The sequence below is a fragment of the Anguilla anguilla genome, chromosome 15 (assembly GCF_013347855.1).
Source record: "Anguilla anguilla isolate fAngAng1 chromosome 15, fAngAng1.pri, whole genome shotgun sequence".
NCBI lineage: Eukaryota > Metazoa > Chordata > Actinopteri > Anguilliformes > Anguillidae > Anguilla > Anguilla anguilla.
This window is the reverse complement of record NC_049215.1, coordinates 18,467,702-18,486,366: the sequence shown is the minus strand read 5'-3', so window position 1 is coordinate 18,486,366 and position 18,665 is coordinate 18,467,702. Positions and strand designations below refer to the sequence as shown.

The following is an 18,665-nucleotide window of genomic DNA, read 5'->3' as shown; positions in this document are numbered from 1 at the left end:
AAATGCTAAAACACCTGAATTCAGTTATATTTTATTATAAATTAAGGACAAAAGCTAACAGTAATGAAATATAGTAAATACAAGCTTTTAAAGAAAGCAAAAAAAAAGTGTTTGAATTCTTGCTCATGTATAAAATATTAACTCTGCAGGTCTTTCTGGATGAAAGTGTGCACTCAGCAGCTAAATAATAAAACATAGAGAGAAATAGCCAGTTGAACAAAGCCATTAGGACAGCACTAACGAATGGAAAACAAGGAACGCTCAAATCAAGTACTTTAGAAGGGGATAAAAAGAATGTAAACAAACCCCTATTTTTTCCAATGTGATTCTCACCCATGTTACAAATACCCACATTACATTTTTGGCTGCATAAAAAAGAAAAAAAATACAAACAGCGTGGGCTGGGTAGGAGGTGGAAATGACAATTGTAGAGTTGCAGACTGGGAGCTACAACCTCTGTGAGCAAACAGGACCTTGCCTGTGACCAGCATGAGCCTCTCCATTCATAGTGTTTGCAGGCAGTGAGAGAGCAGGGCACTGCAGGGAATCTCCATAATCCACAGCACTGACCTTCAATCCCATGACTGATGACCACAAGACAAGTCTCAGAGGAGACTCACAAATAGAGGCTTTAATGTTGAGACTGCAACTGATTTCCACAGCTGGATGGAATACCCTATGAGCTATGCTGTCATGTGCAGTTGGGTCCAACAGTTCACTGGAAGTTATATTTACCCCTGATTATTCTGTCACAATATTTATTTTGTCACAGATGAGCAGGGGGGTTTCTGTGCACAACTTTGGGTATCTCTGAAATGTTATCCCAACATGATTTATCATATGGCTTGAATTAAATTTCTAAATTCTTTCTTATCTTACCTTTTACATCTGTATATTGTTTTCATTTTATATTTTGAATTTCAATTTTGAGAATAAATCATCAAGCCCTTTCAGAGCACAATACTATATCAATGGCTTCGACCAAATTAATAAGTCTTCACCTATCTCAGGAAGAATTCCTTCACACTTTAAGCTGGTAATAGAGACTACTACTTTATTTTCTGAAGTGAACATTCCGTTTGCCTAAAGTCATTATGAAATAGTCTGAAATCACTGCGCCGATTTCTTTCAATCAGCTCACAAGATCTAATGACTCTCTCTCTCTAAAGGCTAAGATGCAGTGAATAGACTTGGGCTCTAGGGATTTTTCCAGTAATTGTATGCATATCACACACTTTGCTTCACAGTCTCGTATTAGACTGCATTTTTACATCTATGAATATATTGTCCTGACCAAAAAAGTGCTCATACATATTGCTATTGATTTTAGCAGAACCATTAGATCATCCACCGAATGAGCCCTATTAATGTTGCAGGCTAATTTGCCTCATTTCAGTTTTATGAAGTACCTGAAATACTGGATGTGCTATTTTTCTTTTCAGTTTTATCAAAATCAAACTACTTCTTTGAAAGAAAATCCTGTATGATCAATGATTTGTTATTAGTCAAAAACTGGCCTAGTCAAAGTCCTGGCTTGAACCCAACAGAGATACCATGGCAGGATCTGAAACAAGCAGTTCATGTTCGAAAACCTTCCAATTTTTCAGAAATGCAGCAGTTCTACAAAGAACAGTTAGCAAATTTCTCCACAGTGATGTGAAAGACTGATACAGAAGGTGTTTATAGGAGATGTTTGGTTGTGGTTATTACTGCTAAAGGTGATGCAATCAGTTATTAAGTTTAAGGGGGCAATTACTTATTCACATGGGTGAAGTGGGTGTTTTATTACTTTCTTATTAAATGAATGAAATAATTTATTAAAATGTGTTTTATGTTTACTCTGGTCATGTTTCTCATACCCATCTGTAATAAATGCCATTATGATCTATTTGGTGTGTATTTCAGTGTATTAAATAGACACTGCATTGCAGTGGGCATTGAGTAAAGGTATTGAACATAAAAAGTTTTTGTGATATGGGTACCCTCAGCCACAGGGAGGAAACATGTGGGATCTTCAGATGAAGAAGTTTGGGAACACCTGCCCTTGGCAATGTATGCTTGCATTAAATGCTCAAACTATTTGGAATATTTCCCTAGACTTAATTAATGCTGTTCAGTCACCTAAGTGAGCCATGATCAGTTCTGAAAAATTGAACAGCCAGTGAGTAATGTTCCATATAGGCAGTGAATGGAATAATGGATAATAGATGATAGTTCACTGTTCATAATTTCACTGTTGTCTTTTTGCGAAGGTAATTACTCATTCTCTTTGATCAATGACTTGGACAGGCCAGAACCAGTGCCCAGATCTCTTCTTCCATATTCAAAATGAAAAGGGGAGTAAGTATCAAGCTGCACAGCAGTCTTATCTTCTCAGAATATTATTGCAGTAACAAACTAGTCCATGGTCAATTAGCTTACAGAGTCAGTGCTTGCTAAAAAGCTTGCTCCAAAATTTGGTGCCATGAAGATAAAGCACCCAGTTTTAACACAGCACCATGAGACCCTGTCAATTCCTGAGATCTAACTGACTTCAAGTGAATTTCAAAACAAAATTTAAGGCCCTATTGCCATGTATTCAAAGCCCTCTCCAACTCATTTTATTCATAAAATGTGTTGTACACCGTAAACATATTTTCATAATGCTGAGTAGATTATTATTAAAGTGAAATAAAAATATGTTGTGTGTTTCTTGATCTTCAGTTCACATCACTTAGTTACTTTTTCACATCAGCAGTTGCGTCAACTATGGCATTTAGTACCCTCTGTGCCTCACTGTCCCAACGGTCCAGTAAGTCTCACAGGTGTAGTTACATATAGTCATTGAACTCCAAAACACTGAATTATGTTCTCATAATCAGTGCTGCTGAAGGGGGAAACATCCCTGTTTAAGTTGGCCAGGGCAGCACAAACAGCTTCATGCTGATCATACAACTGTTGTAGCATGTCATAGGTACAGTGCCATCTTGTTTCCACTTCTTGAAGTTGTGTTTCATTACTGACCTGCCTATGATCTGTTGAAACACACAACTTCTCCTTTGCAATGCAGCTTGTCCTAAACAGTGTGACAAAATTCTTGCCCCTCATCCGAAAGTCTGGATGCTCAGGTCTCCATCCAGAGCTTTTTACCAGCAGATTCAGGGTATATGGAAAGCAGTGAATGTGGTGCATTCTTAGAAGCTGAGCACTCGCCAGGATGTTGGCAGCATTGTATGTCACAAGACAATGTATCTTTCCAATGCTGGTGCCCCAGCTCTCCATCAGCACACTCTTGGGCAGCTGTATGGCTCTGAGAAGACCTGGTTATTCCCAGAAGAACTATAGCCAGTTCTGATTCAGTAGGAGTCCATATTTATGTAAGTCCACAGATCTGCTCTCAGGCTCACCGATTATATTATAATTTTTCATTTCAATTCCTAATGGCAGTGTAAAAATCAGTGAAAATTGAACTAAGCTGGCTAACAAAGACAGACTTCCATCAGTAGGTTTGAATGATCAAAAGCTACTCCTTCCCTGTGATGACTCTTTCATGAGTCTTCTTATTGTTAATTTATTTCATTTGTATCAGTAGGTTCCCACCTCTGATGTGGGGTGTCTACAACAGAGGCAGAGCAGGACAGTCATTTTTGTTAGTCTCTGTCCTCGGTGCTTTCAATTATGCCAAATGTAAGATTTGTGGGTCAAGGAAGAGATATTTTGGACAGGCTGAAGCCCTCATGCATCTGGCCCGGTCAACACATACATGCAAGAATAGGAAATTTTTGGGTGCCGAAATTTCTGGTTTTTGGCTACTGGGGTTATTGCCATTTTCACCCCCGCCATCTGCAATGGCACTAAGCAAGGGTGAGAAGGGGTGTCGTGTACCTCTGTGCAAACACTTGAAACAAAAACAGCCATAGCTAAGCTTTCATTGTTTTACCAGAGAAGAAGACCATAAAATGGTGTTTCCAGGCCAAAATGAGAGAGGAAGATCAGTAATTTAAAATATCAAAGTCCATTTACAATGTACATGTATAATGCACATTTTGAGGGGGGCAATGTGCTCCTAATATCAACATTTTAGTGCTGTAGTCAGGTCTGGTCCAGGTTATTTCAAAATCAGATTGATTCACCTAACTGTGATTCCAGCAGTCAGTCGAGCCAAATTTCTCAAAATCCTGCGCATGAAAGGCTTGAATATGGTAATGAACAATTTATTGAATACAAAAATGGAAAAATGAATAATTAAAACAGTGAGTAAATCACTAAAATTGTAAGTGATATAGCAATTATTGATTATTTGGAACAATGCAAAATGTAAACACCAGAAATATTATTGAACAGGAAATGGCCCTGAAGGATGGTGGTACAACGCAGGTTGCCATTGCCACTGGCAGGCAACTGGTTTACACCCGAATCATTTCCTTTTTTGCGGTTTTCAAAACCGTTCTGCAGACTTTTATTTTGGAAAAACAGCTAGTGCATATTACCGGAAGTAAAGAATCAATGTCCTACGAACTGTCATTATGGGCACGCAGAGCTGTCAACTCTGAAACTAACCAGCATGCTAGCTTGTTGGTTAATAAGCTCCACGGTATTCCCAGCACTGTGCTAAAGTTAACTGTGGCAATAAAACAAACCCATGCTGCCGTTTGCGTAATTTTAAACGGTAGGATCATTTTTATGCGAGCATTCATCACCATAAGCAGCCCATTTAATTTTACTAGGCTAGCTATAGCTGGCTGGCTAAACAATTCCATTTAGCTATCATACATAACCTTAGTTAATGTTGCTACATTCGTGTTCTTACAAAACGCAATAACGTCACTACATAATTCTGCTAGTTAATGAATGCCAATGTGCAACATTATCATGCGGCCTTTGTCTAGCTAATGTCTGTGGTTATTCATTGTCATATTATGACCCATGCCAAAGGTTTTGAGATAATAGTAACAGGTAGCAGTCCAGGGCCCTGTATCACGAAGCAGGATTGCTGGTTGGCTGGATAACTGCCCTGAGTAAAACCCATAAACCTCTTAAATCTGGAACATGGACTGAAGTAAAAAGAGCTGTCCCAGGTTTTATCCATCTCTAAATAATCCTAATTCATGATTCAGGCCTGATCTCTTCCAGCTGTCAACATTGAATCAAGGTCAGAGCAACAATTAGGCTATTCAGCATTACTATAATGGAAATGTTTTCCTGACATCTGTGAGAATTTTGAATGAATTGTGATTATTGTCTGTATGTGTTCATGTTCATGCCTGTATTGTATAGTTACCAGTTTGGTTGTTCTGTTCAGAAAAGTAATCGTAGAAAAGCAACATGAAAAAAATCAGGATCCATATAATAATAATAATAATAATAATTGTAGTATATCCTAATAGAATTGTAATATATCCTAATAGAATGGTGATATTATGATATTTTGGCCATATTGCCCACCCCTAGGCCAAACACTGAATTGACAAATATGCATAAATCAATGTTGACTTAGTGCTTTGAACCAAAACTGATGATCAAACGATCCAAAATGAATGTGTTATGGTGTTTTTCCAACCATGTGACAAGCCCCACTCAGTGATTCAATGTGGATCCAATATCATGTTCTCAAATCAGTTGATTCCACATTAATTTACTTATGACTGTTACTAAACAATGTGAGCTCAATGCTACTTTTTTTTAACCTGGGTCTGAAGAGCAACAGAAGACAGGCTTGATCCATGTTTTTAATGGTGGTCATTTTGCTCTGGTAAAACATTGCTGTGTGATGCTGTGTCTCCAGAGGTACCCGATGGCGGTGCTGAACCTGTCATTTGCGGCCTGCGGGTTTATGGGGATTTACCAGCTGGGCGTGCTGGGAGCTTTCCTGAGGCACGGAGAGAGGCTGCTGCAGACCGTGCAGGCGTGCGCTGGGGCGTCTGCGGGGGCGCTTGTTGCAACCGTGCTGGTCACTGCACCAGACAGGCTGGAGGTACACAAACCTGCTAACGCTCTGCGAGCTCTTATATGCCTGGTTTGCCATACTGTACATTTCTTTGTTTGTAGAACATAGACCTAGACGGTCAAACCCAACAAGGTGCCAGATGCCCTCTTCGAATGTGTGCTCTTCATTCTTTGTGTAGCAGCACTGATAAAGACAGATGATGAAACTATTCGATTTTACACCTTTTTGCTCTTTGTATCAGCCATGTCTGCCATTGAACTTACTATTGACATATTATGTATAATGTGGTCTCTTTTTTATGATGGTTTGAGTGCAAGCACCTTTTGTAACTTTAATTGAATCCATGCCATTGAATACACATTTTCTGGTTAGAACAACTAGCCATTTTACTTCTCATTAACTTATTTCTGTATGACCTGTAGCACTGCAAGGAGTTTACGTACAGATTTGCCAGTGAGGTGCGGAGGCAGAAGCTGGGAGCTGTGACACCAGGATATGATTTTATGCTCACACTGAGGTAGTCCTCCTCTTCCCAACAGCAAACAATGCATGCATTCTGTCGGGGTCAGAGCCAAAAACCAGGTCTGAAAATGTCTGACTGAGCATGGGAGGGTGATGTTGCCTTACTGATGAAAAAATGTGTTATTTTACTATATTTTTTAAAGGCATATGAATTGCTAAAGTTATGGATGCTCATAACTGTACAGGGTACATTAAGTTCAGTGTTGAGTTTCAACACCAAAATCTCTTCACAGCCTGTAGTCAGATTCATCCACAGGTATTTATACGCAAAAGGCCGTATAAATTTAAGAAACTCCTCTAAAGCGTGTCTAGCAAGCTTTATTTGGGGAACACTGCCTGTTTCCTAAGAGCAGCTTGCTGGATTGGCATGGCACTTAAAGGCTAAAGAAGGAAACTCATAATTAATGAAAGAGCAGTCATATCTGAAAGGTAATGACAGCACAGCAGGGAACTACAATATTTAAGAGACATGGTGTAAAAAAGAGATATGACTCAAATGCAAGCACACAATTAAATAATGATGAAGTACAATAATAAAGATGTAATTGATAGTATGGTATGAACAGGTGATGAATGTACTTTTAAGATAATTCAATTTTAAGATGCACATTTAGAAGACATCTGAAAGTCAGTCATTTCCCAGGCATTGGAGAGTAGGATACTCCATCACTGAGATACTTAGGAAAGACAGGATTAGAGTGATACAAAGAAGTCAGAATGAAGGGAATATGAATAGAGAGAAATGCTTAATAAGCAGCACAGTGGCAGCAATGATCAGGTGAAACAAGTAGGTTTTTGAGTAGTGGTTGAAGCTGAGCTCCTGCTTGGAGCTTGTCAGAGTAAAGAATTTCTGTTCATTGCTATAATAATAATAATCATCACAATAGTGTTACATTTATTCATAGAATGCAGTTCTTTCATTATGTTCAAAGCACTTATGAAAGAACACCAGCATGCATTCAATCAACATTTTTACTTCAATTTGGCATAAAAATGAATACAATTTAGCTTTTTTCTTCAGCATCACTTTGACAAGTTAATTTGGGTAAATACCAGACTGTTCTTAAAGAGAAAAAATTGATAGTCAAAATTAAAGACACATCTAGTCAATCTAGAATACAGAGTGAAATGAGTCGGCCGATGTCCAAAAGAATAATAATAAAAATTATGATAGATAATGTGATTAGGCATTTGAAAAAAAATCTAAAATATTGGTTTGTTAGTACAGTATAAATATAGGTAATTACATGAAATTACAAAAAGAACAGGACATAAAAGCACAATTAAAAGGATGGGCTTTTAAGGACTTAAAAATTATATTGTATGTGCAGCTCTGATGTTCTCTGGCAGTGGCAAACAAAGGATAACCTGGACAAAGACATTCAGAGTTCTTTGTCTTTGTAATTCAAGCCTTTTTTTTTCCTAAAATCATTTTACAATCCTGAGGCTTATAATGTGGCATAGCTGCAGTTTTAAACACTTTCAGACAGTAAATACCCTCAATGACTAATTAAAGAAGTCATTTCAGCACAATGGAACAAGGTGGCCATTACTCTTGTGAAAGTGACCCGTACAAATACAATGGTGCTATAAGAATGAAGGTGAATGAGGAAATAAATATGATTATGGTGTTGTAGATCTCATTATTTTCCTATCTGTGATGAGTCGCTCATTGCTGACAGGGACCACAATGTGCTCATCCAGTCAAATTTTAAATGGCAACATTTATTTTTACATAGAACTGATAGTAAAAAATAATTAAAGGTCAGTTCCCACCAACTGTATAATAATTTGATATCTACAGAAATGTCACGTGTGTGAGGGGCCACAGAAGAAGTGGTAGTAAATGAAAACAAAACGGGCCTGTAGATCTCCTGCTCGGCAGTGAAAATCCCACGTGTTTCTTCATGGCGTTTGAGTTTTGATAGTTGAGTACTGTGGGACGGCTGCGCTCGTATCCACACTTGAAGCAGTTTCCAAGGCTACTTATCTGAAAAGTAACATAACTTTGTACTATGATTTTACTTCTCTTCATCTGGAATGCTGCTTGCGAACAGCACAGACAGCAAAGTGACTTGGTCCATTACATTTTTTTCCCTGAGGGCAATGAGCTTGAGCCACATAAGTTGTGTGCTCTTCACAGCAATTCCTCTCTTGATGGGCAAAAGGTCAGATCACTTGAACCCAAGCCAGTTCCAAATTAGAGGTTAAACCCTTATTTGGAATATGTTACCTGAGAGGCAGTGGCTATGGTTGTTTTCTCACTTTCCTCACTCCTTGTTTCTTGGTGAAAGTGAAGAGTTGTTAACATACCTGACAAAACAAAGTGAGTTATTTCGCATAGCTGCCTCATAGTTATTTCTCCCTTGCCAACACTGAAGCAGATGCGGGCTACCTGTGATGTGTCATGTGATTCTGTGCACGTACAACCATACATGACAAAAAAAGGCGAGGCACATTCAGTTTTTTGTCTTCAGCTTATTCACTGTGTAGTGCAAATGAGCGGTGTCGGTGATCAAACCCGAGCAAAGACCATCCTTTGTCCTCTTCCCCAGGGAAGGGATAGAAGAGATCCTGCCGCCCGATGCCCACCAGATGGCCGGGGACCGCCTGCACATATCTCTCACAAACTCCAGAACCAGGAGGAACCGCATGGTGTCCCATTTCGCCTCCAGGGAGGATCTCATCAAGGTATCCTGGTCACGCTCAAGGGCACAGCGATAAATATGATGTTAAAAATACTCACTGAATCCAAAGCACCTTGTGGATAACAGCTTTGTCCTGTACCTGCTCATTCCACTTCTATATTCTATTCAAAACCATTCATTTGTACTGAAAGGGGACAGATTATTTGACTGCATTGGCTGCTCTTTCACATGAAAAGTAGATACATTTTACATTTAGCCATGCATAGATGCAGAACAGTAAAGCATGGAGACAGAACTGCCAGTTGCTCAAGTTCTGTGTGTTTTCAAATTCTCAAAATAACATGCCAATTCATCTTAACTAAGGGTTTTTTTTTTATATGTGTGTAAGGGATTGGTCAGAATTGAATATGAACTTTAATAGGCTGTTATATAGCTGTCATTGTTATATGATTTGAAGGCAGGGAACCAACATGACCAAAATCAAAAACTGAGCTCAGTTATTAGAGCCAATTTTTTTCTGACTGCTGGAGGGAATATCCTGCTAAAATGCAGGGTGTCCATGTACAATGGGCCTACATTCTGATATTGAACCCTGACTAATGCTGGTGCTGATTTTGAGTGGCAGCCCCACTTGGTTGGCATGCAGTTGGCCATAGTATGAAGGAAAGGTTCAGATGGTGGGATATTCTTGTCTGACCACATACCAGCAGGTCCTCTAGTTAATGAGGTGCTTGCAGTCTGCCTCATGGAGGTTGGTGGAGTATCTGCTGTGTAGAAGAGCCAATGCTTGTCTGCATTCTCACAGCTGATGGAGGATATTGTGATGATGGGAAGGACCTTGCAGTATGGGATTGTCTACGCCAAACTAGGAAGAAATGAGAAGAATCAGTATTGGTTAAAAAGTAGATGTGAACAAGTTGGAAACAAGTTCTTGTAATGTTTTGAGGTTCAGTTCCTTGGGGTGCACTTAGAAGACAATGACAATTCCAACTGCTACATAATGGTATTGAGTGATCATCTTGACCCTGTGTTAATAAATTTCTTTCCTACAGAGAGGGGTCTCTAAAGATGACCATGACCCCATCCACTCAGCATAAGTAGCCAGCCATTTAGGGAATGTGACACTGACATTATCCACATGGCCTTCTTAGTCATTACATCTTAATTCAGTGTAGCATTTATTTATTTATCCATTTGTGGGATCTATTCTGAGAGAATGTTTTCTGCTCCTGAACACTGAGTGTGAAATGACCGGTTTGTTGATTGCTGCTTTAAGTAGGCTTCATGCCGTGGTGCGTAAAGGCCGTACCGGCCACAAGTGGTGGATCAGCTCCTTATTAACCGATTTCCAGGTTCCGTTTCCATTTGTCGTTCACTGCCTATATCTTGTAATTGCAGAACCTACCTAATCTGTTGGGCAGTCTTCATTAAAGAGCCATTGTATTTGCTGCCAAAAACAGCCTGAACAGTCAAAGAATATTGAGTAAAAATGGGTGTATCCTAACCCGAAAACGCTATTCGGAAAGGCACAGATAAGTTTTTTTTTTTAAATTTTTTTTTTACTTTCCCTGGGGTCCTGTGAAATTGTGTTTACAGTGCTCTTATTGCTGTATGGGGAACTAGCAAAATAAAATAAAATGGTGTCATTTGAGTCTTGAAAGAGGGATTCTAAAAGACACGAAGGTGTCCACTGATATAGGGGTATTGGGGGTGGGAAACAGCTCTTAAAATAAAGTATCTTATACCTTATCTAACTTCTTTCCAAACTTCACATTTTCCTTTGTTGTCCTCTTTTCACTTTCATACTCTTTTTAACAACTTGTCAAATTACCAGTCTGGAAGCACCAGGAGCCACTGACTAAGCCCTCATTTGCAATGTCACTCTCAGCCAAATGAGCAAACAAAAGTCAGGCCTGTGGGTGATCAAACACAGGGGAACCAAGTCTAACTAACTTAACCCAGTCTGCTTCACTATAAATAAAGCAGCTCCTTCCACCTACATCAGGCTTTGGTAGCCTGAGTTGGCTCCAAAAGCCCAGCTCTGAAAACATCTTATTAGGTAAACTCTTCAAAGGTGGTAACTCCTGCTTTTCATTTGTTCTGGAAGGTTCTGCTTGCCAGCAGCTTCGTGCCTGTTTATGCTGGAATCAAAGCTGTGGAATACCAAGGCCAGGTAAAGTCTCAGTTTCAATTATGGATCAATAACTCCTCAGTTAAAGTGTTACCAATACAGAATCACTTTAGTTCATCTGTTAGTCTATGCAAGTTTTTGTGGTGAATTCTTATGTTGTTTGGATTTAGATTTTTATTTTCAGTAAGAAATATTATGGCTGTCCGCTGTATCTCTGAAGATACATAGCTCACCATCTGGGGTTTGTCTCCTCATAATTTCTGTGCTTATTCCAATGTTTTGCCAACCAAAATGAGGAAATTTATTTATGCCTGAATTCAGAGTGTATTAATCTAATAACAAAGACATGGTTTTAATCAAAGTTTGTCCTTAGCTTTAAGCAGCAATTAAACATTCGTTACATTGTTTTTGCAACTTTTCAATATTTTTGTGAATCTTTCATTTAGTTGAAGTTAGGTGAGGTAACTTGTGAGTTGGTGCTTAAATTTGACAAAATAATTGGTTCCTTTTTTTCTTTATTACGCAACATGAGTTTTACAGTACAGTTGCGCAACAATACAATAATAAAAAGTAAGTCTTAAATTTCAAAGTCAAAGTTAATGACGAATTACAAAGCTGCAGACTCGGAACAATGGGGCTTCAAAGTAAAAGTCCTCTCTGCAGTCAGGTAATAAAAGGGAAGACCCAGAGCTTTGTAGCGCCGGCAAATTTATTAAGTTGAGATTTCTGCTCGGACTTAAAAAGCATTGGGCCTGTCAGACGGGATTGTGCTAGGGGACTGCTGAGTTATTTTCCAGCAGCAGTGTTGATAAGAGCCTGATGTCTCTAGCAGCTCAGATGGTATCGGAACGGCGCTTCCGCGGCTGCGGGCGGATTAATGCGAGACCCTGAGGCCCTGTCTCCGGCAGCGCTGTAAAAAAACCAGACGCCAATAAAAACAGCCCGCACTCAGCTTCTGTTTCACCTGCGCAAGGACAAACACACGAGCAAGGAGCTCTCAATCTGTTAGCCGTGCTCACGTGACTAGCCAGGCTGAGCAGGCTTCACAGCCAGATTCCCATTGGCAAATCAGCTCTCGTTTATGTGCATCACATAGGAACAATATGTACATATGTACTCTGTGGGAGTTGATTTTGCACTGAATGTTTTGCTTGTGTTTTTAGGTGAACAAAGGCTTGTTTTGCTTTTGTTTATTTTTGATGTGCTGTAGAGGCATGAGATGTTGAGACATACTGCATAGAGTATACATAATGATATGCCATTTTTAAAGTACTGCTTATGTGTTGGTCTGGTTTTTTTATCCATCTCTGCAACTTGAAATGTTGCTGTACTTTAAATTGTTTGCATCCACAGAATCAGTCTACAAATATTGTGCAGGAACATGTTGGTTTACATATTTATAACAGTCTTGAGTTTGGGAGCTTAGTAGTTTTGTATTTACCCAGACACATTTGAAGAGGCGCAGTACAGCAACTGACACCTCAGTCAATCAGAAGCCCCAGATTTGTTCACTGTCATGACACAAGTCGTCATTAGGCAAGCTAAAGGCTCCAATTTTAACGTCATCAAAGCCAAAGTATATTCAACACCTCTATTTGAAGGCAATGCCTGTCATGCAGGATTTTAGCCCTCCATTTTGGACATAGTATGTGTTAAACCCCATATTGTTTGTTTTGGTAAAAGCGCTGGATTGATGGTGGGCTGACGGACAGCCTGCCAATTCTGCCGGAGGGACGTACCATCACCGTGTCCCCGTTCAGTGGACCCCAGGACATCTGCCCCCAGCACGTTGGCCTGGCAAACCTCCACCTCAAACTCGCCAACATGGACGTGATCGTGAGTGAACCAAATTGTGTTTGCCAAACCCAGCCATCAGAAAGTCATATGATGTCTCCTCTTTCCCCCACTGATTGAATGCTTTTTGGGTTAATATGTATGGTAATAGTCTTTGGAACTGGAATTCCCTAAATTGTGATTTGCCTGTCTAAGTTGGGGGTGGGGGGGTGGGAGGGGTGACACCAGTCTCTAACCTCCGATTGAGTAGGGGAAGTGGCATTCATTTGTAACTTTTCTTTTGTCTTTTCAACTTTTGGTCACCCCCACCCCGCTCTATTTCTCCTCTGAAATGACACACTGAATCTAAATCCTGAAAGACGGAGGGTTATTGCTCTTCTACACTTTGAGCAAAGCAGTTCCATTCCATAGTCAGGACTAATGTAAAAAGTCATCAGTTATCTGAAAGTTCTGTGTCATGCACTTTTGTTCATTGGTTTTAATGTTTTTTCGTTTTGTTTTTTAATGTTTCAAGCTTTCTACAGACAACTTTAAAAGGCTCAATCAAGCTTTGTTTCCGCCAACGCTGGACAGAATGAAAACTATTGGCCAAGAAGGATACTACGATGCAGTGAGGTTTTTGAGAAAAGAAAACTGGTTCAGTTAGCTTTTTATTGTTAATTTTTATCATTTTTAAAAATGATTTTATCTATATCCAATGTTTAAGCCGGTGTTTTGGAGCAGAAATGAGAAAATTCTTGGAGTGCATTATAGGTGAACGTTCCCAGTTGGGACCAGGTTTGAGGGCTCTGAAAATGTCTCATCACCATTATAATAGTTGGGTGACATTTTGGGCCTTTCATGACACGAGGTAAATAAGGAATGGACTGGTTCTCTATCCTGCGATTTGGGTTGTTGCCATGGAAATACCGATTGTAACTAGCCAGTGGTGACAAGGAGGTCTGCCACACCTGCCAGGCCATGTAGACAAGGACAGGAAATGGTAGGCAGCAAGTTCTTTTGAAGTGCAGATACTGTGGCACTTGTCTGGCCAATCGAAGGGCAGGAGGTTAGAACAGAGGTCAGAGGTCAGTGTGATCAGAACCACGGCTGCTGATCTGACAGGAAATAGTCTTATGGGAGAGATCTGGTGTACAAGGCTTATACAACTAAGAAAAGTGATGGCGCCAGGTTTAAGGTAATTGGCTTTCAGTTGTATGGAAACCCCATAACACTGCAAGGTATGAACTAAAAATATACACATGTGCTTTAGGTTCATTGTAAAATTAATTTTCTGGAACACACACACATGCATACACACATAATGATATGACTACCTATCAAGTTTAATTGCAAACATTTTTATATATTTTATTGGTGTGATGCAGTATACAATTTTACCCAAAACATTAGTGGGTTAGAGTACATTTGTATTTTTACATGTGCCGTTTTAATTTCAGCATATGTTTCCAAAGGGAACCTAAATCTGCATGTTTTTGTTACAATTTTCAGAACAAATTATGCAGAACGGGAACTTGATCAGCCGGTCCACCATGACAAAGGTGATTTAAGCCACAAGAAATGCCAGAGCACTACATAGATAAGAGTAATAAAATGCATGAAATATTTGAGGAGGCATCAACCCACAGACACTACTGTAATGGTAGTATCTGTGGGTTGACAGATACTACATTATATTAAACTAAAATTTGACAAACTATTTTTGTTCAGACAAAGAAATGCATTAGTAAATTTAGGATTTTAAATAGAGCACAGAGAATTTTGAATAGTTAATAATCAAATGTATGTTGTGTCATAATTCATGCTCTCCCTGAAAGATAGATCTTTCGCTTGCATCACTGTGGTCCAGAGGCCACGACTCTGAGGCAAGCTATTTACACAAAAATAGGCTCACTACCTCAAAGAGGTGGTCATGCAGTTCACATAAAATGGGATGGTTTCTATATATTGTGATGTATGAGCAAACAGTTCTGTTATCTGAAGAAACCTTTTCACCTTTAAAAAAAGGGTTTTACTGGACACATTATGCATCAATAGCTCAAATCATCACTAATTGTTGTGTTTGCATTTTACATCTGATTTTGTGTTGATATACTTTAACCCCTTCAGTTTTTACTAAGACTGTGCTACGAGCATGTTGTAAGACTGTTTCATTGTCACTATGTCTCCTATCAAGATATCTTCGGCATCAGTTTCAAGTATCTTGTGTATATTACCTTTTTAAATGACTCAGAAATGGTTGCTTGTTTATAGTGAAAATGCATGTTTTATAAAATCCAGAAGATGAAACAATTGACTTTGAGATCCTTGGGATGTATAAGACAGGACTGATGGAGTGATGCATTACTCAGTGCTTGATGCTGATATTAGGCTAAATGACAGACCTCGAGGGGTGAGAGTCCTGTTCTGATCATCAAAAGTTTAATGTTGTTATAATCAAAGCCATCTGTAGTCACGTCCTTCTCAGCATAGTGAACAGTGTCACAATGAAGGAGCTGTAATAATCTTCAGGCCACCCCCCCCCCCCAATCCCCCCACTCACATTACATGGAGCTGCACCGCAAACAGCACATCTGTACCCTCCCAACCCCTCTCCCTCCATCCCCCACATATCTTTTATGTTCAATGAAAGTGAAGGAATTAAACAGCTGCAAGCTTGGCTCAGCATAATCTCCCAGCACAGTTGTATTTCTGCAAGCCGGTGCCTGTGGAGGGGAGAATCGGGACCACTTCACCGTGGAGAAGGCAGAGACGGTACGTCGCCAATGGCAACCTAGGACGGTCCTTTGAAGTGCCGCCGTGGGAAGGAGGAATGCTTGAACTCCATTAATTTCTCACCTCCAGAAGGACTGTTTTTGAGGCGCAAGTCTGTTCTTCGTTTCCACTGGACACGCGCATTAGTGGGATTATTTCTCTTTTCCTCCAGCAATTGAAAGTGATCAAATGAAAGTGGGGCTACCCTAGTGCGTGCGCCCAGTCTCAGGGGGACGTCACTGTAGGGGTTTCTGCAGAGCTGCGGAGGACTGAAACGTCGATTAGCTCAATCCTCCCACTGTTAATACACTCTTCCGACATGCTGCCTCAAAGACGGTTAGATGTTCAGTCGACTGTGGGCCCGCGCGCAGCTTTTACTCTGAGCTTGTCTTGGCTGTGCTAACAAAGCTACTGAGGGGCTTGGGTGGCTTTTACCACAAGTACAGACTGGACCCTAAAGTCACAGATTCCAGCCTTGACCTCTGTCAGAAATTTCTATCTATGACATGTCTCAGTTGACTCAAGATACTCCTTCATGAGTTTATACAAACTTCATGCTTGGTGTCCACAGGTTATTAGTTACCCTCAGCAAAATAGCTCATTGCTGCTAAATCTCTCCTGTAGTTTTGCTTGTAGGATACACACTGCAGTGCTCCTGAGTCATGGGTGCACTTTGGCATAGTAGTAACCAGAGGCAAACTGGCCATTCAAAATTGGACAAAAGTGGAAAAATATTGTTCAAAAATAGATACGAAGTAAATGTTCTTGAATACTAGACAAAAAAATATTGTGCTCACTTGGTTCGTTTTAGATGAGTGATGTGGCCTTGAAACGGCATTTAAATAATGCAAGGAGACAGGCAGTTTGATGTGGTAGAGGCGTAATAATACCTGGAGGTCAACATGCCACCATCTATATTTACAGTCTCTGTGCTGTCTGGTAAGATCTGCAGAAATTCAGCAGGGAAACAGTGTCAGCTTTTGTCATTTTGATAAAGGTTTTCAGAATATTCTTCTTGAAAGTTTAGCCTTTTCTCTATTGTCATGCATTAACAAACATCACATTGTCCCTATATTGTTATATTTAATATTGTATTTACCTCACAGTTATGTTTCGCCAAGTAGACAACTTTAAAATTGGCTTAATTGGGGTTTTCCATTCAATTGAATTCAGTCAGAATTTATACATTCTGTTTCTTTCAAATGAGCAAGCGGCTGTCATCTCGGTAAGGTGGTGTACAATATCCCCTCTTCTCAGAGTGGTTTTCTTCATATCTGCTCATTTCCTGCAAGCCTGAGGAGGGAGCGCTTAATTCAGTCTGACTTCTCCGGTTTCTGACTATTTTAGAGACTCTTACACTCCATATTGGTATTCAACAGAACCTGATATAGACTGTAAGAAGAACAAGGACTTGAAAGTCACACCAAAGGTCACAATCTTGCTGAGGACATCTGAAAAGACTGAGACGCCACATTGTTATTGCTTTCCATTCGATCTCTGTCATGTACATGCCGAGCAAAGGTGGCTCAAGTTATGCGTGAACGTAGGTTCACGTGTTTTGTGACTCATAATCAACACCCAGCAACGGGTCTGCTTTTCACACTAAGAGCAAGCACTTTTAAGGATGCTTGACTCTAAATTAAATGTGGAATTACAAACACTTAAAACTTTACATGAAAATGCATAGATCATTTAAATAGTTTAAAAAAGATGTGGACTTAAATTTTGAAATAAAAACAGATATGAACAATTCTCAACATCTATAGAAAACTGCTGGCCTCTCAGCTCATGCATGCTGTATCCTCTAACACACTGGCCTCTATACAAAACACATTCAAATGAATAGATTCACAAGGCCATAATTATGGCACACAGAAATTAATACCTTTTGCCACTGAATCAAAAACGGGAAAGGTTTTAATCCACTCTTACTCTATTTTGCTTATTATGCCTGAATCAAGAGGGCAATATATGCCATATTTACACTGTGTGTAAAAACATGAATATTGCTAACAATAAAAAAATGATTTATACAGTACATGGTTCAGAAATATACATCCATTTTTTGGATGCTCCAACCACAGAATACTATAATAATTTCAAGCATTAAAAAGGGTAGTAAGGATGAAATTAATTGTGTGGGCTGGCGTGTGGGCATATATAACTGACACACATACACATGCATTTATATTAAATAAACCATGCATTGCTTTTCACCCAGAATCTTTCCAAGCACTACATGTCCACTGTATGCATTTGTGGATGAAAGTAAGCTGATGTGGGATAAATCTTGAGTACACACATTGAATGTTTGGCAGGAATGAGCATCCTTGATGAACAACCTGAAAGTGTTTAGCTTAAAATTGTAGGCCAAAGCTCTTCCAAGCTGTTACCACCTGCTGATTTAATATAAGAAATCCCTTCCTGATGAGACCAATTAGGTTTTCATGCTTCAAAACATAAACATCTTTCGCCTCCCCATTTTATGTGGAAGCACAAGGCTCTGGCAAAAAAATCCATTATTTATTCGCACTTACATCACTTCTTCCGCACCTACTCGTATGCTTACATGGGGAATTACATAGCTAGCAGCTGAGGGCTTTCTTAAATAGCAGTGAGACCCATGCCATGCCAGCAATGACTAGAGAGTTTTCTGACTGGCTGTAGTGTCCATTATTCATGGTCAGGGGCCACAGAGATTCCCTGGCCTGTGGTTTTATAGACCTGAAGTTTCCAAAGGAACCCTTGTTTAAATTATATTAGCCACTGCTATTATTATAAGAGACTTTACAGCTCTGGGGTGCTTTTTTTATATTTTAATTGTCCTCCAGAATACGCCCCTTAAATGGTCATATAGTAAAGAAAATCATAGTTATGTACAACTTTTTAT

The 18,665-nt window shown here is 39.5% G+C and overlaps 1 protein-coding gene across 4 annotated transcripts; it reads left to right on the top strand.

Moving 5' to 3' along the window:
* The first annotated feature begins 4,509 nt into the window (after nucleotides 1-4,509).
* On the top strand, nucleotides 4,510-17,527 carry pnpla4 (patatin-like phospholipase domain containing 4). Of its 4 annotated transcripts, none has more exons than XM_035393913.1 (8): nucleotides 4,510-4,648; nucleotides 5,097-5,131; nucleotides 5,765-5,953; nucleotides 6,349-6,443; nucleotides 9,004-9,139; nucleotides 11,204-11,269; nucleotides 12,911-13,063; nucleotides 13,536-17,527. In XM_035393913.1, exons 3-8 carry the CDS (start codon nucleotides 5,774-5,776, stop codon nucleotides 13,665-13,667), a joined length of 762 nt encoding a protein of 253 aa, XP_035249804.1. In that variant the 5' UTR covers nucleotides 4,510-4,648; nucleotides 5,097-5,131; nucleotides 5,765-5,773; the 3' UTR covers nucleotides 13,668-17,527. The 4 variants fall into 4 exon arrangements, with proteins under 4 accessions (XP_035249804.1, XP_035249806.1, XP_035249805.1 ...); XM_035393915.1 differs by having other exon boundaries at nucleotides 4,510-5,131; nucleotides 13,536-13,631; nucleotides 14,513-17,527; XM_035393914.1 differs by lacking the exon at nucleotides 5,097-5,131.
* Nucleotides 17,528-18,665: the final 1,138 nt, after the last annotated feature.